The sequence below is a fragment of the Bos taurus genome, chromosome 18 (genome assembly GCF_002263795.3).
Source record: "Bos taurus isolate L1 Dominette 01449 registration number 42190680 breed Hereford chromosome 18, ARS-UCD2.0, whole genome shotgun sequence".
Lineage (NCBI taxonomy): Eukaryota > Metazoa > Chordata > Mammalia > Artiodactyla > Bovidae > Bos > Bos taurus.
In genome coordinates, this window is record NC_037345.1 from 48,333,109 (window position 1) to 48,357,529 (window position 24,421).

General features: G+C 48.7%; 1 protein-coding gene across 5 annotated transcripts in view; it reads left to right on the plus strand.

The window, feature by feature from the left end:
* RYR1 (ryanodine receptor 1) overlaps positions 1 to 24,421 on the plus strand; it is a 128,834-nt gene that overhangs the window by 96,584 nt on the left and 7,829 nt on the right. For all 5 annotated transcript variants that reach the window (XM_059876495.1, XM_059876496.1, XM_005218897.5 and 2 more), the window contains 6 exon segments: positions 15,296 to 15,637; positions 18,823 to 19,629; positions 20,360 to 20,430; positions 21,020 to 21,173; positions 22,201 to 22,287; positions 23,513 to 23,764. In XM_059876495.1, coding sequence (XP_059732478.1) covers positions 15,296 to 15,637; positions 18,823 to 19,629; positions 20,360 to 20,430; positions 21,020 to 21,173; positions 22,201 to 22,287; positions 23,513 to 23,764 — 1,713 coding nt within the window.

Below are 24,421 nucleotides of genomic sequence, written 5' to 3' on the forward strand. Positions count from 1 at the left end.
TGGCTCTAGAGCACAGGCTCAATAGTTGTGGTGCATGGACTTAGTTGCTCTGTGGCATGTGGGGTCTTCCCAGACCAGGGATTGAACCCATGTCTCCTGCATTAGCAGGCAGATTCTTTACCACTGAGCTAGCAGGGAAGCCCTTGAGCTTTGTTTTTGTTTTGGCTGAGCAGCATGTGGACTATCAGTCCCCTAACCAGGGATTGAACCTTCCCCTGCATTGGAAGCAGGGAATTTTAACCACTGAACTGCCAGGGAAGTCCTCCTTGGAGTTGTTTTGAAGATGAAATGCATTAATACAAATAAGAACTAGTATTTCTATTATCATTATTAATAGTCATAATTTTATCATTATTATAAATAGAGATCAGTTTTTCAGTTGATAAACATCCATTGGGTTTCTGCTCTGCATTGGGCCCTGTGCTGGTACCATGACCATGGACAGAGCAACGACTGAGACAGACACAGCCCTGCCTTCATGGGGCTTATAGACTAATGGGAGAGGCAGTCACTAATGACCACTGCAGGTCTAAATAATGAGACTGTTAGGAGGGAGATGCAGGAGCCAGCTTTATCCAGGAGTCCACTCACCTGGCTTTGCCATCCTTTCCACCCCAGGTAAGTCACTCATCTGCTCTGAGCCTCAGGCTCCCCATCTGTGAAATGGGGCTAAGATAATAACATTAACTGTTTCAAAGGACTGCTATGAGAGTGGGCAGTGGGCGAACAGTGGATAATGACTGGAACACAGAATACAGGAGATATTGCCTGTTATTATTTCTGTTATTACTGCCAGATCTTTTCCATCACTATTTTATCTTTTTCGTTTCAAATAACTTCAGGCTTATGGAGAAGTTGCCAAGAACATTACATAAAATTTCTGCATACTGTTTCACCCAGATTGCCAACATGTTAACTTTTTACGTCGTTTGCTCTGTCATGATTCTCCTTTACCTCTAAATACTTCAGGTAGTGAGAATGAGTTCATTCCCTTACATAACCACAAAACATTTATGCAAATCAGGAAATTAACTTTGACACAATGCCGCTATCTACAGATTTTGTTCAATTTTCACCCTTGAAGGAAGTTTTTCCCTTGTCAAGGATCCAGTCTAGGATCGGAGATTGAATTTAGGCATTGTGTCCCCTTGTTGCTGCTGTTCAGTCACTCAGTCGTGTCTGACTCTTTGCGACCCCATGGACTGCAGCACGCCAGGCCTCCCTGTCCCTCACCATCTCCTGGACTTTGCCCAAGTTCATGTTCATGGCATTGGTGATGCCTGTCTCTTTAGCCCTCTTCAATCCCGAACCCTTCCTTGGTTTGTCTTTGCCTCTTATGAGCTTGGCATTTTTGAAAAATAGAGGCCAGTTGTTTTATAGGATGGCCCTTAGTGTGGGCTTGTCTGAGCTTTCCTTGTGATTCGACTGAGGTTATGGACTTTGACAGGAATATAAGAGGAGCACTGTGTCCTTCTTGGCGTATCATATCAGGAGGTACGTGCTTTTAGTTCTTCACATTTCAGTTTGCATCAGCTCGGCTCACTTGGTGAAGGTGTTTACCAGGGTTTCCACTGTAATGATACTATCGTTTCCCTTGGAACCTTGTGAGGTTGTGCTTTGAGGCTATGTAAATATCCTGTACTCAGGTTGGCATCCGTCAGAAATGCTTGTGTCAAATGATTATTACTCTGGCAGTTGATAAGTGGTAGTTTTTTAATTTTCTGATATCCTTTACCTTTATTGTGTGTGTGTGTTCAGTCATGTCTGACTCTTTGCGACCCCAGGGACCGTAGCCCGCCAGGCTCCTCTGTCCATGGAATTTTACAGGCAAGAGTACTGGAGTGGGCTGCCATATCCTACTCCAGGGGATCTTCCTGACCCAGGGAACCAACCCACATCTCTTGTGTCTCTTGCATTGGCAGGCAGATTCTTAACCACTAGTGCCACCTGGGAATTAGGTACCTTTTAGAAAATTTTTATTGCAATATAGTTGATTTACAGTGTTCTGTTAATTTCCACTGTACTGCAAAGTGATTCAGTTTTACATATATAGTTGGTGATGGACAGGGAGGCCTGGCGTGCTGTGATTCATGGGGTCCCAAAGAGTCAGACACGACTGAGCGACTGATCTGATCTGATCTGATATTAATTATGGAGTATCACAGGATGTTGAATATAGCTCCCTGTGCTATGCAGCAGGACCTTGCTGTTTATCCATTCTACATGTAATAGTTTGTATCTGCTAAATTCACACTCCCAATCCTTCCCTCCCCCGCACCCCCTCATGCAACCACAAGCCTATTCTCTAGGTCTGTGAATCCGTTTCTGTTTGTGTCATATTTTAGATTCCACATATAAGTGATATCGCATGGTATTTGTCTTTCTCTTTATGACTTACTTTGCTTAGCACGATAATCTCTAGGTCCATCCATGTCGCTGCAAAGTCATTATTTCATTAATTTGTATGACTGAGTAGTATTCCATTGTATACATGTGCCGCATCTTCTTTTTATGTCTTTATGGCTGCACTGGGTCTTCACTGCTGCATATGGGCTTTCTCTGTTTGCCAGCGGGGGCTACTCTTTGTTGCCATGTGTGGGCAACACAGTCTCACTGTGGTGCCTTCTCTTGTTGTGGAGCATGGGTTCCAGAGCATGCAGGCTCAGTCGTTGTGGTGCACACGCTTAGTTGTTCCGAGGCACGTGGAATCGCCCCAGATCAGGGATTGAATCCACGTCTCCTGCATTGGCGGGCAGGTGCTTAACCACTGGACCACCAGGGAAGTCCCCGTACCACTGGGATTATCCATTCATCGGCTGATGGACATTCAGGTTGCTTCCATGTCTTGGCTATTGTAAACAGTGCTGCTATGAACATTGGGGTGCGTGTGTCTTTTTGAATTAGTGTTTTGTCTGGGTATATGCCCAGGAGTGGGATTGCTGGATTATATAGTGATTCTATTTTTAGTGTTCTTAAGGAACTTCCATACGGTCCACACCAATTTACATTCCCATCAACAGTGTAAGAAGATTCCCTTTTCTGCACAGATTAAGTACCGTTTTACTGTAAGGAAGAGTTTTTCCTTTCTCCTCCATTTGCTTGTTTTTTTATGCATTTGTTCATTCATTTATATCGGTATAGACCTGTGGCTTCTTATTTTATCCTACGGGTTGTAATTGCTGCTGTTCATCAGCATTTAGAAGGCAATGGCACCCCACTCCAGTACTCTTGCCTGGAAAATCCCATGGACGGAGGAGCCTGGTGGGCTGCAGTCCATGGGGTCGCTAAGAGTCGGACACGACTGAGTGACTTCACTTTCACTTTTCACTTTCATGCATTGGAGAAGGAAATGGCAACCCACTCCAGTGTTCTTGCCTAGAGAATCCCAGGGATGGGGGAGCCTGGTGGGCTGCCGTCTATGGGGTCGCACAGAGTCAGACACGACTGAAGTGACTTAGCAGCATCAGCATTTAAATAAGCCAGGGTCACCCAAGTTAAGTATAAAGTGCCCCATGCCTCCCAGTTGTCCTCCGAGAGCCTCCCTCCCTCTCTGTCTCTCCGCTTCTCAGCCACGCCTCCCAAGAGCTGTCTACACTTGCTCACTCCTTTCTCACCTCCCACTCCTTCCCTCATTTGGGGTTTGCTGGCTTCTGTCCCTGTCACTCTCCTGAAACTACACCAACTAAGATCATCAGGGATCTCTCCACCCTACAATCTCTCCTCTGACTCGTCATCTTGACACCATTTGCCACGGTTGGCCACGTCCTCCCCCATCCCTGGCAATGCCTGCTTCCTTGGGTATCTGTGCCACCCACCCCTGGGACCCCTACCTTCCCTGGCAATTCCTCACAGATTCTTTTTTTTTTTAGGATTTTTAAAATGTGTACCATTTTAAAAGTCTTTATTGAATTTGTTACAATATTGCTTCTTTTTTTCTATGTTTTGGGTTTTTGGTCCCAAGACATGTGGGATCTTAGCTCCTCAAATAAGAATTGAACCTTCTCCCCCTGCAATGGAAGATGAAGTCATAACTACATTGCTACCTAAGCTTTAGGGAGAAGGGATAATATGTATCATGTTCTCACTCTGTGCCAGGTCCTATGTGTAAATGAATGGTAATTTACAGCAACCATGAAGTAGTAAGGACTATTTTTTATTCCCATTTTACAGAAGTGGAAACTGAGGCACAGGGAGGTGGAAGTGCTCTGTTTAAGGTCACACAACTAATTGACAAGTCTGGGATTTGAATTTAGGCAGTCTGACTCCAAAGTACACTGCCTCCAGGGTCATCCACTTACTAGCTCAATAAATAGTCAATGAGCACCTCCTGAATGCCAGGCCTGCTCTGGGGAGTCCTAGCCCTACTCTCTCAACCAGCAGATTTTCAGCAAAAGTCTGAGGGGGGAAGGGAAGAACCAGAAAGAATTATGCAGGAGCTAAAGTCATGTCATCTATCTATCTCTCTCTCTCTCTCTCTCTCTCTATATATATATATATATATATTTTGGCCACGCTGTGTGTCATGTGGGATGTTAGTTCCCCAACCAGGGATCGAACCTGTGCTCCCTGCAGTGGAAGCATGGAGTCTAACCACTGGACTGCCAGGGAAGTCCCCTGCGTCATTTATCATTTTAAAAGGACTCTACTCAGCAAAGGAAACCATCAACAAAATAAAAAGGCAACTTACAGAATGGGAGGAATATTTGCCAACCACGTATGTAATAAGGGGTTGATATGCAGTGCACACAAAATGTTCACAATAACTCCAACACAATAAAATCAATAAATCTATTTAAAAATGAGCAAAGGACCTGAATAAACATTTTTTAAAGAAGGCATACAAATGGCCAACAGGTACATGAAAATGTGCTCAATATCACTTATCATCAGGAAAATGCAAATCAAAAAAACCACAATGAGATATCACATCACACCTGTTAGGACGGCTGTTATAAAAAAAAAGAGAGAATGAGAGAGATAACAAGCGTGGCAAGGATGCAGAGAAAAGGGAACCTTTGACCATTGGTGGTGGGAATGTAGACTGGTGCGCTATGGAAAACAGAATAGAGGATTCCTCAAGAAATGAAAACTAGAACCACCATATGACCCTGCAATCCCACTTCTGGATATCTGTCCAAAGGAAATGAAACTATTGTCTCAAAGAGAGGTTTGCACTCTCATGTTCATCGCAGTATTATTCACAAAGGCCAAGGTGTGGCAACAGGCTAAGTATCTGTCAATGGGTGAATGGATAAAGAAGGTGGTGTGTGAGGGGACGTATGCATACCTATGGCTGATTCATGTTGATGTTTGACAGAAACCAACACAATTCCGTAAAGCAATTATCCTTCAATTAAAAAATAAAAAAAATTTTTAAAGTAGAAGTACTATCAAAAAAAGAAGGTGGTGTGTGTACACACGCAATGAAATATTATTCAGACATCCATTATTTTTTATAATTTTATTTATTTTATTATTTTTATTTATTTTGGCTGTTCTGGGCTTCGTTGTTGCACAGTCTCTTTGCCAGTGGTGGGGGCTACTCTCCAGCTGTGGTGCATGGGCTTCTCATTGCAGTGCTTCTCTTGTTGTGGAGCACGGGCTCTAGGGCAGGTGGGCTCGGTAGTTGTGGCCACGGGCTTAGTTGCTCTGTGGTATGTGGAATCCTCTGGGACCAGGGATTGAACCCATGTTCCCTTGCATTGGCAGGCGGATTCTTATCCACTGGACCATCAAGGAAGTCCTGCAGTATATCTAGAGATACAGGGAGTGTCCTGATTATTTTTTATAGGTATCCAGTATTCCACTTTGCGTATATATTATGGTTTATTTGATAATTTCCTATTTTTCTTCAAAAATAATTTATTATTCTTATTGGTATTTTTACTTACCTTTTTTTTTTTTTTGGCCATGCTTTGAGGTGTGTGGGATCTTAGTTCCCTAACCAAGGATCCAACCCATGCCCCCTGCATTGGAAGCACAGAGTCTTAACCGCTGGACTACCAGGGAAGTCTCTGAGTATTCCCTGTTGATGGACACTTGCTTTGTGCCCAGTCTTTTGCCATTACAACGCGTGCTGTCATTAGGGCTGCCATGCATATTTGTACAAGCCGTGCACTGTACAAAGGTGCCAATGAATAGCACAGATATTGTAAATTTGTACCACAGGTTTCCAGCAGATGGAAGTAAGTGTGTTGAGGAAGGCTCCTTGTGGGCCACTAGCAATGCTGACCAGAACAATATGTACATACATCGTTTTGTATGTGCAGTTGTATCTGAAGATAGACTTCCAAAAGTGGGATTGCTGGCTTAAACAGTAAATGCATTTGTCATTTGGACAGATTTTGCCCTCTGTTTTTCCTTCTCATAAGCAACATGTGAGGCTGCCTGTTTCCCCACAGCCTCACCACCAGACCACATTTGTCAAATATTTGGATTTTTGCCAATCTGATAGGTGAAAAAGGGTAGTGCTGTGCAGTTTTAATTCACATTTATCCTGTTATGAGTGCCGTGAAGCATCTTTACACATTACTTTGGGCTTCCCAGGTGGCACTAATGGTAAAGAACCTGCCTGCCAATGCAGGAGATGTAAGAGATGCAGGTTCAATCCCTGGCTCAGGAAGATCCCCTGGAGGAAGGCATGGCAACCTACTCCAGTATTCTTGTCTGGAGAATCTCATGGACGGAGGGTCTTGGTGGCCTAGTGCCCATAGGGTCACAGAGTCAGACACGACTGAAGTGACTTATCACGCACACGTTACTTCTTTTGTATTACTTGTTCAGTGAACTATGTCCTTGGCTTACTCTTCTACTGGGATGTTAGCAGTTTTCTTCTTGATTTCTAGGAGCTCTTTATATATTGGGCTGCTTATAACTTTGCTAGTGATATGAGGTGTACTTCTTTTTCCTAGTTCATCATTTGTCTTTTGCCTTTGCTTATGATGGCTTGTTTATTTGTTTTTGGGGGAGGAGGAGTTTGGACATGCATAGAACTTATTTTTTAAATTAAATTTTGTTTTCTGGCTGCACTGGGTCTTCATTGCTGTGCTTTCTCTAGTTGCGGTGAGCGGGGGCTACTCTCTAGTTTCCATCCAAGGGCTTCTCGTTGCGGTGGCTTCTCTTGTTGAAGAGCACAGGCCATAGGCACACGGGCTTCCGTAGTTGCAACACGCTAGTTGTGGCTCCCAGGTCCTAGAGTGTGCAGGATTCGGTAATTGCAACACCCAGGCTCAGTAGTTGTGGCACACAGGCCAAGGTGCCCCGTGGCAAGTGGAATCTTCCTGGACCAGGGTTTGAACTCATGTTTCCTGCATTGGCAGGCAGATTCTCAACCACTAGACCAGGGAAGTCCAAGACTTGATTTTTATGTAGAAAATCACTTAAAATATTTTTATTAATTTTAAACAAAATAGGTAATACAGGGGTACATTCCTTTTATAAAGAAATTCAGAACTTATAGCTATGGTTGAGGTTACCTTTGATCCCTACCTACAACCCATTCAAAGGCTGCCACGGTTATCCTCTTGGTGGTTCAAATCTCCAGACATTTATTTCTGCATTTCCTTTCATATGTAAATCTGCATTGAAAAACATACAGAATTATTTTAGGGTTTCCCAAGCTCTTCATGGTTGACAGAGTTCTGGACAGTTTGCAAAACACATCTCCGATGATAAGTACTTGGCAGATTCCAAAACATCTACTACAGTTTGGAAAGCCCTTCCTGGTGGGTGACAACATATCTCAGGCTACTAATTTATTCTTAGCACTATTTTGTGGTTTTCTTTGTTTTTTTTTATTAGCAAATGTTTTTGTACATCTCTCTGAATTCAGGACTTCCTTTTAAAAACATCTTTATTGAGATATAATTCATATACTATCAAATTCACCCATATAAAAGGTATAATTTAATGGGAGGGATTTTTTGGTATATTCACAGAATTGTGCAGCCATTGCTACAATCTAATATTAGAACATTTTAATCACCCCGAAAAAAGAAACACCATGCCCTTTAGCAGTCACTTCCCATTTCCCCGACTCAGGCCCCTGCCAACTCTAATCTGCTTTCTGTCTCTATAGAATTGCCTATTCTGGACACTTCATATCAATGGAACTGTCCAGTATATGGTCTTAAAAGGGTTTCCTTTTATTTAACAAGCCACAGTGTCATTATCATCCCTAACTGAAAACAAAGCAATGAAGACAAATGGAAAAGATCCATAGCTCATTAAATCATCAAATGTCTGGTCTGTGTTCTAATTTCCAGATCTTCAAAATATCACATATAACTTTTTGTAATTTCTTTGAAGCAGCATCCAAACAAGGTCACCTAGTGCTATTGATTGCTAATTCTTCTCTTGTAGAAAAAGAACAGCTTTATTTCTGTCTTTATTTTTTGGCCGTGCGGGGTCTACGTTGCTGTGCGGGCTTTTCTCTAGTAGCGGCGAGTGTGGACTACTCTCTAGTTGGGGTGTGAGGGCTTCTCTTGGTGCGGAGCACAGGCTCGAGAGCGCATGGGTTTAGTAGTTGTGGTTCCCGGGCTCTAGAGCACAGGCTCAGTAGCTGTGGTGCACGGGCTTCATCGCTCCGTGGCATTTGGGACCTTCCTGGACCAGGGATTGAACCTGTGTCTCCTGCATTGCAGGTGGATTCTTCTCCACTGAGCCACTACCAGCAGGGAGGCCTGGTTGCTATTTCGTTAAACCTCCTCCTATCGACTGCTGTCCCTCCTTCACTTTTTCCTTTCCTGGCATTTTATCTGCTAGAGACCCAGGTTGCTGATCCAGTAGAGCAGCAATGCCTGATAGAAATACAGGGGCTTCCCTAGTGGTCCAGTGGCTGACGCTGTGCTTCCAGCGCAGGGGACCCAGGTTCAATCTCTGGTCAGGGAACCAGATCCTACATGCTGCAACTAAGACCCAGCACAGCCAAACAAGTAAATAAATGTTTTTTAGAAAGAGATACAATGGGAGCAACACATATAGTTAAGGAATTTCTAGTACCTGCACTTTTTAAAAAAGGGAAAAGAAATACATGAAATTATTTTAAACAATATATTTTATTTAACCTCCTCCACCAAAATTATATTTTGACATATAATCAATTTAAAAATTATTAGATACTTTAAATTCTTTTGTTTACACTGTCATCAAAATCCATAAGTATACACTGTTGCCACATCTCACTTGGCACCAACCACGATTCTATGGCTCAGTAGCCACATGTAGCTCATGGCTATCCGTAGATACTTCTCTGTTAATTATAGAGTTTCCTGCCTTTGGATCTGGCTGATGTAACCTTATGGTGTCATTTAATCTGTTCCTCTGGCCCCTGCATTTCCTGCAAACTGAGACTTAGGTCACGAAGCTTGATCAGACTCAGGTTGGAGTTTTGCTTTTTATTTTTTTTTGCCAGCACCTTCCTTTATGGTGCTTCATACATCCATTAAGAAGCACAGCCTGTCCCCTCATCACTCCTTTTGTGATGTCAGCAATCATCAATGCTTGATGTCCAGACACATTAGTTCATTAGAAATTGCAAAATGGCGATATTCTCATTTCTAAATGTCTGACTGTTACCCAGCTTCACATGGTTTCCCAAACCCAAAGCATCATATGATTTCCCAAACTGTACAGATCTTTATATTTTACAACAGGCTTTTCAATTATTTTTATGATTTAAAAGATAAGGTCAGCCTTCTTTTAAAAAAGGACTTCTTGATTTTCCAAAATTGTAACAGAGTTAAAAAGTCTTCTCGGTTTTCAAAATGCTTAATTCATTTGACAAATATGTGCTGAGTGCCTACTGTGTGTAGCAGTGAACAAAACAGAGACCCCCCCCCCCTCAGAGCTGATAGCCCAGTGGGGAGGCACAGATGAAAATAAATAAACAAGATAATTTCAGGTTATAACCTGTGGTCTGAAGTAAATGAGCAAGGTGGTGTGCAACAAAGCGAGATGTAGTCAGCCCTGTAAATTGGGTGGTCAGGCAGGGCTGAGGACATCGAAGCCGAGAGCTGAATGCTACCCTGTGAAGGTAGGAGAGTTTGTAGCCTCCCCAGCAAAGGGAACAGCAAGTATAAAGGCTGAAAAATGGGAACAAGAGGGGTGCAGAGGAGGCCAGTGTGCCTGTTGAGAGGGAGAGAGGCAAAAATAAAGTCTGAGAGGTGATGGGGGGGATGTGCTGAGCCTGGCTGGCTGTGGGGAGGACTCTGACTTTTAACCTTAATGAAATGGAGCTAAGGGAGGATTCTGAGCAGGGGAGGGATGGGATCTGACTCGGATGTTTACAGGGTCCCTCCAGCTGTGTGTGTGGGGTTGGGGAGAGACTCTGGGGAGAGAAGAGGAGGAGAAACCAGGGAAGAGTTGCTGTGACCCTCTACTGGGGGATAGAATCGTGGAGGGGGTAGAAGTGTTGTGTCCTAGATCTTCTGAAAGCAGAGCTGACAGATTTGCTGATGGATTCGGTGTGGGTAGTGAGATAAAAGGGAGGAATCAGGGATGACTCAAAGATTTTAACTTAAGCATCTGGGTGGGTGGTGATGCTATTCCTGAGATGGGTAAGACTGTGGGAGGAGAGGTTTTGAAATCAAGAGTTCAGTCTGGCCTTTTCCACACAGAGATGTCAGATAAGGCTTCATCTGTCAAGTGTATGGATTCTGGGGAGCAGTCAGGGCTGGGATGTAGACTTCACAATCATTGGCATGGGATGGCTTTCCGAGGCTTGAGCCTCAAGGCTCTCTCCATGGAGTGTGTATATCTCACGAAAAGAGTGAAGATTTCAGACCTGGGGCCCCTTTAACCTTTAGAGGTCTGAAAGAGGAGACTCCAGCAGAGGAAACTGACAAGAGTCAGAGAGGAAGGTATTTCGAAAGAAGAGGGCAGGCAAATGGACAATGACAAAGAGAGAGCAGCAGATCACAAGAGCATGCATAGTCCAGGACGAATGGAGGGGATGGAGTCCCGGGCCCCATGCGGAGCCGGGTGGGGGAGTCAGATTTTACTCTGGGGCAGTGTCACACTGTATCATAAGAAAAGGAGTCAGGTTGATGGAGCGACAGTAGAAGGTGAAGAGTTCCTGTGTGATTATGTCTCCACGCTCTGTGGTTTCTAGAGCCCTTCATGATTTGCAAAGCATGTTACTCATTTAGAAAGCATTTTTGCAAAGTTCTTGGCTACAAAGCACTTTTTAGAGCCAGAAAATTTCGCTTCTGTTCATACCCAGAGCAACGTTTCTCAGACTGCATGTGGCAAACCATCTGTTGGTCATGAAATTAATTTAGTTAAGTCATGACCAGCATTTTTAAAAATAAAATAAAACATTGCAGAGCACGTTACATAGCGAAAGTCAGAGTTGTGTCCCGAAATCTTTTTTTTTTTTTTTTGTCACATTATAAAATGCATTCTTATTGTGGGTGCTGTCAAAACATTTAAAATATTTCCCCAGAAAACCTTTTGCAAAAAGTGCAGCAGAGAGCAGTATGAGAATATTCAATGAAAGTGTCTGTAAAGTAAAAAACTGGAGATCATCTAAATGTCTTGTCATCAAACCTTCTTCTATGATGGTTGTCGGTTTTCTTTCCTGGAGTCTCCTTCTCTTCCGGATAGAATGCTGTATTTATCAAACAGGAATACTACACAGCAGTGAAAATGCATTCATCTGACCTATACATCAACATGGATAGATCTTGAAAACACACAATTGTGAGAAAAAATTACATGATTATAATAGCAATTCTTTGTATCAAAATAATGTACAGGATACCAAATAAACAACAGGATATAGACAGTAGAAGTACTGACACATACTTCTTTTTTTATTGAAGTAGAGTTGGCTTACAATATTATGTTAGTTTCAGGTGTACAACATAGCTATTCAATGTTTTTGTAGATTATACTCCATTTAAAGTTACAATAAAATATTGGCTATATTCTCCTTGCTGTACAATATGTACTTGTAGCTTATTTATTTTATATGTGTTTCGTACCTCTTAATCACCTCCCCACTGCCCTCTCCTCACTGGTTTGTTCTAGTTTGTCCTCTTTATCTGTGAGTCTGTTTCTGTTTTCTCCTGTGTTAATTTGGGTTTTTTTTTTTTTTTTAGATTCCACATAGAGGTGAAAACATCAATATTTCTCTTTGATCTATTTCACTAAGCATAATACCCTCTGGGTCCATCCTTGTGACACACAGGTCTTTCTTAAAAATTAATTAATTTTCTTTTTGGTTGCACTGGCTCTTCATTGCTTTTCCCAAGGCTTTCCCTAGTTGGGGTGAGCAGGGGCTACTCGTCATGGTGGTTTGCAGGCTTCTCAATGCAGTGGCTTCTCTTGTTGCAGAGACAGACTCAAAGCCTGCAGGCCTCAGTCGCTGTGGTTCACGGGCTTAGTTGCTCCAAGGCATGTGGAATCTTCCCGGACCAGGGATTGCACTGACGTCCCCTGCATTGGCAGGCAGATTCTTAACCACTGCACCACCAGGAATGCCCTGACACATAGTTCTTGGGAAGGATACACCAACTCCAGGATAGTGGTTACCTTGGGGGAGGGTGGGGAAATGGAGTAAGAGAAGGGTACAGAGGGCTCCAATCACTGCTGGCATGTTTCAGTTCTTAAAAATATAGTAGTTGAAAATGTGTCATCGTGAGCATTTGTTAATTCTGGGGTGATGAGTATATGACTCTATTCCCGGTTGGGATTTGCAGGCCTCCATTGTGTCTGGTGCCAATTATCTAGATGCTGAAAATGGAAGGATGGGGGACCAAAGGGTCTTGGGGAAGGGGTAGAGGTGGTGGCATGTATTGCTATCAGTCAGGGCCCTGGCCTTGAGGGGGCTGGCCTGGAGGAAAGAGTGAGGATCTAACTGGGTGATAGAGGGAGCTGTTTGGACAGGATGGCAGGACTGACCTTTGAGGGAGAGATACAACCAGCACAGGGAGGGAGCCAAGGAGAGAAACGCCGCAACTCCATTCTCCTCCTGCTCCCTGACCCCACCTGGGTGGCTCCCAGCTGCAGCCAGAGGGTCATGAGAGCCTCTGGTACAGACCACAGGTGCCACTGTAAGGGGTGAGGGTGGGAAGATGGGTGGAGAGCAGGATGGCCGGCAGGGAGCTTGGGACAGCATCCCTTTACCAGCTGCTACCCAAGTGCTGGGAGGCTTCCCAGGGGGCTCAGTGGTAAAGAACCCTCCTGCCAATGCAGGAGACATGAGATGCAGGTTCAATCCCTAGGTCGAGAAGATCCCCTGGAGGAGGGCATGACAACCCACTCCAGTATTCCTGCCTGGAGAATCCATGGGCAGAGGAGCCTGGTGGGCGACAGTCCATAGGGTCACAAAGAGTTGGACAGGACTGAGCGACTAAGTGTGCACATGAGTGCTGAGTTTCATCAATTCACATCTTCAGATCAGATCAGTCGCTCAGTCGTGTCCGACTCTTTGCGACCCCATGAATCGCAGTACGCCAGGCCTCCCTGTCCATCACCAACTCCTGGAGTTCACTCAGACTCATGTCCATCAAGTCAGTGATGCCATCCAGCCATCTCATCCTCTGTCGTCCCCTTCTCCTCCTGCTCCCAATCCTTCCCAGCATCAGAGTCTTTTCCAATGAGTCAACTCTTTGCATGAGGTGGCCAAAGTACTGAAGTTTCAGCTTTAGCATCATTCCTTCCAAAGAAATCCCAGGGCTGATCTCCTTTAGAATGAACTGGTTGGATATCCTTGCAGTCCAAGGGACTCTCAAGAGTCTTCTCCAACACCACAGTTCAAAAGCATCAATTCTTCGGCGCTCAGCCTTCTTCACAGTCCAACTCTCACATCCATACATGACCACAGGAAAAACCATAGCCTTGACTAGACGAACCTTTGTTGGCAAAGTAGTGTCTCTGCTTTTGAATATGCAATCTAGGTTGGTCATAACTTACCTTCCAAGGAGTAAGCGTCTTTTAATTTCATGGCTGCAGTCACCATCTGCAGTGATTTTGGAGCCCAGAAAAATAAAGTCTGACACTGTTTCCACTGTTTCCCCATCTATTTCCCATGAAGTGATGGGACCAGATGCCATGATCTTCGTTTTCTGAATGTTGAGCTTTAAGCCAACTTTTTCACTCTCCACTTTCACCTTCATCAAGAGGCTTTTTAGTTCCTCTTCACTTTCTGCCATAAGGGTGGTGTCATCTGCATATCTGAGGTTATTGATATTTCTCCTGGCAATCTTGATTCCAGCTTGTGTTTCTTCCAGTCCAGCGTTTCTCATGATGTACTCTGCATATAAGTTAAGTAACCAGGGTGACAATATACAGCCTTGATGAACTCCTTTTCCTTGAACCAGTCTGTTGCTTACCACCAATGAAAAATGGACTCAGTCTGACAGTGGATGTGTGGCTCAGCTTTGTGGAAATGCAGCATTCAGTAATTTTTTTTTATTATTATAACAAATTCTATTAGCTCATTTTATTTATTTTTATTTTTATTTTTTTTCAGTAGATAACATTTAATTGTATGTACAAGTAGAATTCGGGGAGGGAACACAGATGACTGAGAGGTTATACAGCCTTGAGTTCTGACATTAATGGTTAACAAAAAACAGGACTGTTCATAAATCAGTGCTGGTTATGGCTACAGATCAAATCTTCTCAGTTTCTATGTATGGATTAGGCTTTCTCTTTTCTTCCCCACGTTCTACACTTCATCTTCAATCCCTTCTTTTACTCAAACTCAATAAAACTGTGGCGATAAATGCCTTAAAGATAAATACAATACACAGAATAGAATATAATTTTAAACTACCGACTTCTTTCACATTTAGTTCAACTACTGAGATTTTGGCGATCTCAAAAAAAAAAAAAATTTGAAACTGGCATTTATGGAAATTAATTTTCAAGGGGCCTTGTGCAATTTATTTGACAATGAATTAAGTAATTTTTAAAATATTTATCAGCTGTGTTGGGTCTTTGTTGTGGTGCATAGACTCAGTTTCCCCATGGCATATGGGATCTTAGTTCTCCCACCAGGGATGGAACCACAGTCCCCTTGCATTGGAAGACGGTTTCTTAACCAGTGGACCACCAGGGGAGTCCTAGCATTCAGTATTTTAATAACTGGTACAGTCTCACCCATGTCAACCTCTGGGTGTCAGCCTTGGGTGGTGATTATATGATCCTGGACTTTTCTGTCTTTATGAAAAGTCCATAGTGGTTTCAGGAAGAGCATCGGGGCTCCCCAGGCCACCCTTCTGACCTCTCCTCCTTCTCCACGCACCGCTCCCCCCCCCTCCCCCCCCCACCCCCCGCCCCCTGCCAGGCCATGGACAGTCAGAAGCAGTTCACCGGTCCGGAAATCCAGTTCCTGCTTTCGTGCTCCGAAGCGGATGAGAACGAGATGATCAACTGTGAGGAGTTCGCCAACCGCTTCCAGGAGCCAGCCCGCGACATCGGCTTTAACGTGGCGGTGCTGCTGACCAACCTGTCAGAGCACGTGCCGCACGACCCGCGCCTGCGCAACTTCCTCGAGCTCGCGGAGAGCATCCTCGAGTACTTCCGGCCCTACCTGGGCCGCATCGAGATCATGGGGGCCTCCCGCCGCATCGAACGTATCTACTTCGAGATCTCGGAGACCAACCGCGCTCAGTGGGAGATGCCCCAGGTCAGCAGACCCATGCATGTGCATGCTCGCCTCCCGGGGCTTCCGGGGCATGCCCCTCTCATGCTTGGACCCCACATGGGGCAGTGCACGCTTTGCACATGTCCTTTGCAGACCCCATTGGGCCCCTGCTCCATTCGTGTAAGCCCATGCCCACCCTCTTGCACACGTTGTATGGGTACTGCTGTGCCCTTGCAGACCTTGCAGACCTCTGGCTCTCCCATGCCCACCTTGTGCAGACATAGACATACCCTGATATGGGGCTTCCCCTGTAGCTCAGTAGTAAAGAATCTGCCTGCAATGCAGCAGACGAGGGTTCGATGCCTGGGTTGGGAAGATCCCCTAGAGGAGGGCATGGCAATCCACTCCACTGTTCTTGCCTGAAGAAACTGCATGGGCAGAGAAGCCTGTGGGGGGCTACAGTCCATGAGGTCACAAAGAGCTGGACACAACTGAAGCGACTGAGCACACAGCATACATACCCTGATGCAACACCAGCAGCATTGGCATGCCCTTAGTGTGGCTGCTCACACCACGCCTGCCTCTTGCACACTCACCCTGGGAGCTCTTAGTAGTCCGGATGCAACTGTACCCACACGGTGTACTTGAACCCATGTGGTTACACCCACCTTGCTCACCTTACCAGCAGCTTCTGATATGCTCTCGCCTGCCCGTGCCCACTCTTCTGCACATTCACCCTGAGGGCTCCGGGATGCCCTAATGCTGGCCCATCCCTCACCAGTCACCACGTGCGTGCATGCTAAGTCGCTTCAGTCATATCTGACTCTTTGCAACCCTATGCAATGTAGCCCACCAGGCTCCTCTGCCCATGGGATTCTCCGTGGGCTGCCATTTCCTTCTCCACACCAGTCACCACATGTGCCCCCAAATGCCCTCTGAATTCCTAACACACAATTCCCATCTCACTTGTTGTGGGCCCACCTGTGGGTGCACCTGTCTTGCACACTCATTCTGAGGATGCCAGTGTGCCTTTCTGAAGCCTTGGCATGCCACATGGTTGCCTGCCCCTCACTTATTCACCCACACATGCCCTGGCACACCCATGCTCACCCATAAGCCCTTGGACCGCCCTCTCCAACATGTTCACAAGAGCCCCCCTCACCCGGTCCTTGGTGGCCAAGCCTACCCCTTGACCTGATGTGCTCCTAATATGCCCAGCCCACAGTACTTGTCCCTTACATCCTCTCTTGCTCCAAGAGTACACTCACATGGCCCTGGCATGCCCCCAGTCCACCTCACACACACAGCCAGCATGTGGTTCCCCTCCCCCATTCTCTCACATGCCCACGTGCCCTTCATGCAGGTTCGGGCCCTGTTGTCCAAGTGGCCCTCCTGCTCACAATCACAATGCACACCAAGACTGTGTGCCCCTTGCACTCAGACTTCCTTTTTTGTTGTTGTATTTTGGCCATGCTATGCAGCATGCAGGATGGTTCCCCGATCAGGGACGGAACCCAGGCCTCCGCAGTGAAAGCACAGAATCCTAACCCCAGGGTCATCAGGGAACTCCTCCTACTTCCCTTTGGTTTCCCAGATGCCCACCCCCCAGGAACCCACACACTCCTCCTACTTGCTCTTGCACACCCTTCCCACATCACACAGTACATGAGGCTTGCACTCCCATCAACTCCGCAGCCCTGGGCCCCTCAACTCTCCTCCGTGAGACCTGGCTCATGCACTCCCAGGCCTGTACCCCACCCTGAACCATGCCCTCATGTTCCAGGCCCTCTTACCCTTATTCCTGGGTCCCCCTGCGTGAGGCGTGAGCATCGTGGTGAATACACACAGCCTGTATGAACTGTAGGCCCCTCCCACATTTACAGGACTTCCCAGGTGGCACAGGGGTAAAGAATCTGCCAATGCAGGAGACACAGGTTCAATCCCTAGGTCAGGAAGATCCCCTGGAGAAGGAAATGGCAACCCACACCAGTATGCTTGCCTGGGAAATCTCATGGACAGAGGATCCTGGTGGGCTACAGTCCATGGGGTCGCAAAAGAGTTGGACACGACTTAGCGACTAAACAGCAACAGCCCACATCTACAGCCTCCATCCCCGGTTGTGCCCAGGTCCACACATGCCTCCCCCGTATTCCCATGTCCACAGGCGCACTGAGCCCGGCATGGTCACCTTCTCCCCCATGTTCTCCCATGCCACCTTGGCCCCCTCACACCCGATACCTCCCTAAGCCCCTGTGCCCTCTCACAAGGCTTTTGCACATTGGCCCCCATCACATACTCCACCAGAACCCCCAAGATATTGCTCACTCATCTGTATCCCTTGAGGCATCACTGTACATTCATCCTGCTCTCCAATCTGGCTTAAAAGCCATTGCATCATCCTTGCACCCAGGATGGCCGCACATCCCTTCATCTGCAGGAAACCGTGGCTCGTCACTGGTCCTTCACACTCTGGTACCTGCTGTGGGAGCTCCAGCCCCCCACCTCTGCCCCTCAAATGCACTCCACGGGCACACTCTTTGTTAGGGTTATTCCTCCAAACACTCACTTCCTCCTGCTCACTCCTTGCCATTCGCACCTTCTGGTGGTCCCAGGAGTCCATGTCTGTCTGCATGGCCCTCCAGTGCTCAAACAGCAGTACCGAGATAGCAGGCACGTAGGGCATTTCGTAGGCGCCAGGCCCTGTTCTAAGCACTCAGCATCTATTAACTCATAAGGGGAAACTGAGGCCCAGAGAGTTCCATCTAACAGTGGTAGAATTGGGATTGGAACCCAGACAGGCTGGCTGCAGAACCGTTGCCCTCAACCACCATGCCCCCTTTCTCAAAGAAGCCAAAAACATCGATTCTGGAGCCAGCTTGTTGGGAATTCAAATTCCATGCCTGTCACCTTTCGGCTGCGTCACCCTGAACACGTGACTTTCTGGGCCTCCACTTCTTCGTCTGTAAAATGGGGATAACAGCCCATACTTCTGGGATGGTTTGTAAGGATTAATTGTGATTACGATACGCAAAATGCCAGGATACTGGCCCTGGCCCAGTTGAAATTCATACAAGTGCACCTACAGCGAGCGCAGTACAGGTGCACTCCTCGAGAAATAAAAACCACGATGATGCTTAGAACAGCGGCGAGCGCCCGGCCGCCTTCGCTGTGGTCCCAAGTGCCCGCCGACGGCGCCCCCATCATGTCCCCTCCGCCCCGCGCTGCAGGTGAAGGAGTCGAAGCGTCAGTTCATCTTCGACGTGGTGAACGAGGGCGGCGAGTCGGAGAAGATGGAGCTCTTCGTGAGCTTCTGCGAGGACACCATCTTCGAGATGCAGATCGCCGCGCAGATCTCGGAGCCCGAGGGCGAGCCGGAGGAGGACGAGGACGAGGGCGTGGGCGCGGCGGAGGCGGGCGCGGAGAGCGCGGAGGAGGGCGCCGCGGGGCCCGAGGGCGCGGCGGCCACGGCGGCGGCGGGCGCCACGGCGCGGCTGGTGGCGGCCGCGAACCGGGCCATGCGGGGCCTCAGCTACCGCAGCCTGCGGCGGCGCGTGCGACGGCTGCGGCGGCTCACGGCGCGCGAGGCGGCGACCGCGGTGGCCGCACTCCTCTGGGCCGTGCTGGCGCGCGCGGGCGCGGCGGGCGCGGGGGCCGCGGCGGGCGCGCTGCGCCTGCTCTGGGGCTCTCTCTTCGGCGGCGGCCTGGTGGAGGGCGCCAAGAAGGTGACGGTGACCGAGCTCCTGGCGGGCATGCCCGACCCCACGAGCGACGAGGTGCACGGAGAGCAGCCGGCCGGGTCCGGGGGCGACGCGGACGGCGAGGGCGCGGGCGAGGGCGCGGGCGATGCCGCCGAGGGTGCGGGCGACGAGGAGGTGGCGGACCAGGAGGACCCGGGAGTCGCCGACGGGACGGTGGCTGTGGCCGATGGGGGGCCCTTCCGACCCGAAGGGGCCGGCCTCGGGGATATGGGTGACACGACGCCGGCGGAGCCGCCCACGCCCGAGGGCTCGCCCATCATCAAGAGGAAGCTGGGGGTGAGAGTGCGGGCGGGGGCTTCAGGGCTTTGGAATGACTGAGGTAGGAGGGAGGGTGAGAAAGGGGAAGAGAGACTCTAATAGAGGGTGGGTGGCAGTGCACAGAGAGAAGGAAAACAAAAAACGACGGTGAGAGGGCCTGAGAGATGCAGAGACGCACAGAGAGACACACTCAAAGACCGACACAGAGATGGAGACCTGGAGAAAGGCTCCCGGTAATACGCGCAGTGTTTCTGGGAGCCACGGAGGAAAAGATATCTGGAAACTATTAGAGCCAGCGATCCAGAGACCAAATTAGAGGGGAAATGGGATCAAGACCTAAAAAGACCCAAGATGGGGTCAGAGACACTGAGGGGAAGACCCTCAGAGATACAGGCGATTGAGGGGAATTAAGTAGCCCACTTGACAGAAGCCCCTAAAGCATTCTCAGTCCCTCAGTGCGGAGTGCTGGTAGGGGTGCCGTTGTCAAGGTGATGAGAGGCCCTGCGGGGAGAAGCTCCACTGGGAGTCAGCCTGACTGCACAGTGCTTTGGTCACGGCTGCTCCATCTTTCTGAGCCTCAGTTTCCCCTCTGTAAAATGAGAATTATACTCCTTTTCTGGTGGGGGTGGAAGGAGAGTACACCTCAGACTGCCTAGGAGAAAAGTGCAGAAGGGACATGGAGAGGAATAGGCAGATCTGAGGGGCACCGAGGGTGCGGGCTCTGCCCTGATACTTGCCCGGCCGCCAGGTGGACGGAGAGGAAGAAGAGCTGCCTCCAGAGCCGGAGCCGGAGCCGGAGCCCGAGCCGGAGAAAGCTGAGTGAGTGGCCTCAGGTGCAAGGGCCCAGCCTCTATCACTCCCTCATGGACTGGGAGCCTCCCGAGGTCAGGGCCTGAGGCTGTCCTGGTCACCCTGTGACCTCAGCATCACTCAGCCCAAGCCCAGACCCAGAGGAGGGCCTCTGTGAAAGACGGTAGAGGAAGAAATGCTCCTCTCTTCCCCACAAGCCTTTCTACCAGCCGTTCCCTCTGCCTGTAGCACCTTCCCCCATGCTTGGTCTCAGCCTTCCTCCTCCTTCCCATGTTGGCTCACCCATCTCCTTCTCCTGGAAGCCTACCTTGACTCCCCTGCTAAGATGAAGGGATGTCTCCTTCTCAGCGTTCCCATGAGCCTCTGAGCTTCTCCCATCCCAGCCCTGACTGCTCTGGGCTGCGACTGTCTGGTGATGGGTCTGAACCCCATTGGACCCTCACCCCTTGAAGACAGGGCCGGAGGTTGGTCTCACCACTATGTCCACAACACCATCTAGACCTGGGCCAGGCATGGGAGGGGCCCCACACTTGGCTTTGAATGAATGCAGGCATGCATTTCCCGGGCACCTTCTCACTCTCTGTGTTCTGCCCTGCAGTGCTGAGAATGGGGAGAAGGAAGAAGTCCCTGAGACCCCACCAGAACCCCCCAAAAAGGCAGCTCCTCCTCCACCCCCTCCAAAGAAGGAGGGAGCTGGTGGTGCAGGCCTGGAATTCTGGGGAGAACTGGAAGTACAGCGGGTGAAGTTCTTGGTGAGGACCCAGCAAGGGCATCCGAAGCCCCCTCTCAGGGAAACCCAGCATTCACATGACTTCTGCCCCCACCCTGTTCTTGAGCCCACCTGTGCCCAGCTCACCTCTGAGGGGAAGCCAGTCTGGGCAGAGGGCAGAGATGTCCCCAGACAGAGCAGGACCTGGGCACAGGGCAGCATTTTCAGGTGGTCCTCCCTTGGCCCCTCAGCCTCTCCCTGCCCACAGTCCTTATTCCCACCTCCATGCCTTTGCGCACCTGGGGCCACCTGCTTCGATTTCCCTCCTCCACCTCTATCCAGAGCTAAATCCAGCTGAAGCCATGGCCTATTTCTTGGCTCTCAGCCTTCAGGTGGGAGCTGCCACACAAGCCCCAGCTCCTCCTGTGCAGGGGGTGGGGGGAGGTGTGAGGTGAGACTCACCTCCTCATCCAGGCCCGGAAGAAGGGAGAGTGAAATTTGGGAGGGCAGGGCCCAGGGCTCCACCTGTCCTGTCTCCTCTCCAGGCCAGTCTGACATGAGGAGCTTAGGAAAACATGCTGGACAAAAGGGGGGGGGTCCTGTGAGGATTTGGGGAAAGAACAGGGAATGGAGAGAGCAATGGAGAGGAAAAAAGAAAAGGAGAGTTAGGAATAGATGTCCTCTGCCCGGATTAAAGCAGACCAGGCCACCTTGTCCTGGAAGCAGCATGGCAGAGGGGTTGGGAGAGTAGACCCTGGAGCTGGACTGCCTGGCTTCAAAGCCCAGGTCTGCCACTTCTTACCAACATGACCTTGAACAAGACAGCTCACTCCCTGAACCTCCGTTTCCTCATCCAGAAAGTGGGCACATCAGCGCAGAACTAAACAAATTCATGTAGATAAAGCACTTAGCCCAGGTCTTGGTATACAGTAAGCACTCAATAAATGGGAAGTTGTGGGACGAGTTATTCAGGACCCCAGTGCTTGGGTTGTGGGTGAATGTTGGGATAAATTCTCCAAGGGAGAGGATGGACTGTGAGCTCTGTCTTTCTCTTTCTCTCTGCATCTTAGAACTACCTCTCAAGGAATTTTTACACCCTGCGATTCCTTGCCCTCTTCTTGGCATTTGCCATCAACTTCATCCTGCTGTTTTATAAGGTGCTGGTCAAGAGGGGCTGGGAGGATCAAGTGCTGATCTGGGCTGTGGGATGGGAGGTTCAGTCCCAATAGGTCCCCAGGGCCCTTGAAATTCACCAGGAACAAGGGATTGGGCTCAGGGTCCCGGGGAAGGGTTGGGCTGGACACCTGGATCTTGAGATGGGTATCTGGGTCCATCTGGAACACATGCCTAAGGCCCTGGGGGAGTTAGAACAGCGAACAGGTTGTGGGTTCCACATTCAGCTCTGCCACTGGCCAGCCCTGTGCCTCTGGGTACAGGCCTTGCCCTCTCTGCAGCACCCACCAATTCAGTTACTTCTCTTTGCTTTCACAAAAGCTAAAGAGAAATCTGTGGGGAGGAGGCAATGGGAAGCTTATGGGAATTCTTTTAATTAAATTAATTCTCTTAATTCTCACAGTTCAGGGACTAAGATCGTACATGCCATACAGTGCGGCCAAAACAAACAAACAAACAAAAAAACACATGTAAAGCTCTCAGAATAGTACCTGGTATATAAAGATGCTGTATGAATAGATGATAGCAACCACTAATTTTAGTATTAGTATTAATGTTAGTGTTAAGGGAATTCCCTGTCAGTCCCTGGTTAGGCCTCCTCTTTTGCTGCCAAGAGCCTGGGTTCAATCCCTGGTTGGGGGACTAAGATCTCACAAGTTGGTATATATATGCATGCGTGCTAAGTCGCTTCAGTCCAGCTCTTTGCGACCCCATGAACTGTAGCCTGCCAGGCTCCTCTGTCCATGGGATTCTCTAGGCAAGAATACTGGAGTGGGTTGCCATGCCCTCCTCCAGGAAAATCTTCCTGACCCAGGGATTGAACCTGTGTCTCTTATGTCTCCTGCATCTATAGGTGGGTTCTTTACCACTAGTGACACCTGGGAAGACCCTGATATATATGTGTGTGGGCGCGTTAAAATTAGTCTCTCTTTAAGGCTCTACTATCAAGACAAATCAACTCGGTTTTCAGTTCTCCTGTCACTCAGTTCAATAGTCAAGATTCCCAGAACAGAGTCTGATTTGCTAGCTAGGATCCTGGACGTGCCCCTTGATCTTGATTGACAGTCCTGTGGAGACTGCCTCTGACAGGGGCCCAGACCAAACCTCAGGCATGGAGGCTGTTCATTTGCTTTGTGGGTTCAGGCTGTGGTGGACCAGGTACCAGGACCCCTGGTCCCCACCCTGACTGACCTGTTCCCCCCGCTTTAGGTCTCTGACTCTCCACCTGGAGAGGATGATATGGAGGGGTCAGCAGCTGGGGGCCTGTCAGGAGCAGGGTCTGGTGGCGGCTCCGGCTGGGGCTCGGGGGCTGGAGAGGAAGCAGAGGGCGACGAGGATGAGAACATGGTGTACTACTTCCTGGAGGAGAGCACGGGTTACATGGAGCCTGCCTTGCGGTGCTTGAGCCTTCTGCATACGCTGGTGGCCTTTCTCTGTATCATTGGCTACAACTGCCTCAAGGTGGGTCATGACCACAGCCTTGGGGCCGGGACGTGTGTGTGTGTGTGTGTGTGTGTGTGTTCGGTGGAGAGGGGAGAACATGAGCTGGGGCCCTGGCTGAGAGGATCTGGGACAGGGGCTGGGGTATGGTGCACAGCATTGGGACAAAGGGAACCTAGGGCTGGGGTAAGGCCAGGGGCTGAATACAGTATTGGGCTCTTTAGCAAGTGTGATATTCAAACTGGGAACTGATGCAGCTCACACTGAAGAGATGGGTCCCATGTTGATGTTAATTTCTGGGTCAAGAAGCACAATTTGTCATTTGGGACTACGTGTCATATTCTACGTGTTGGTCAGCTGGTGAATCTGTGAGGGTGTGCGGGCCTCAGACGCAGCCTGGGTGCCAACAGGGGGACGTGGATTCTGACATAACTGTGCTCGAAGCTTTGTGATGCCCCATAAGTTGTGTTACAAAAATTTCCACTTGAGTTCCACGGGAGCTGACTGTCCAGCTAATCTTGACAGTTTACAGTTGGACGAACAGAGTTCTTTGGGCTTCGAATGTCTGCATGTGCAGTTCCCTCTGCCTCGAAGGCTCTGCCCTGCTTTGATCTCCTCTCACCTGCCTGATTCATTCCTCCTCCTTCCCTTGGGAGGCCACCGACTGCAGCAGGCACC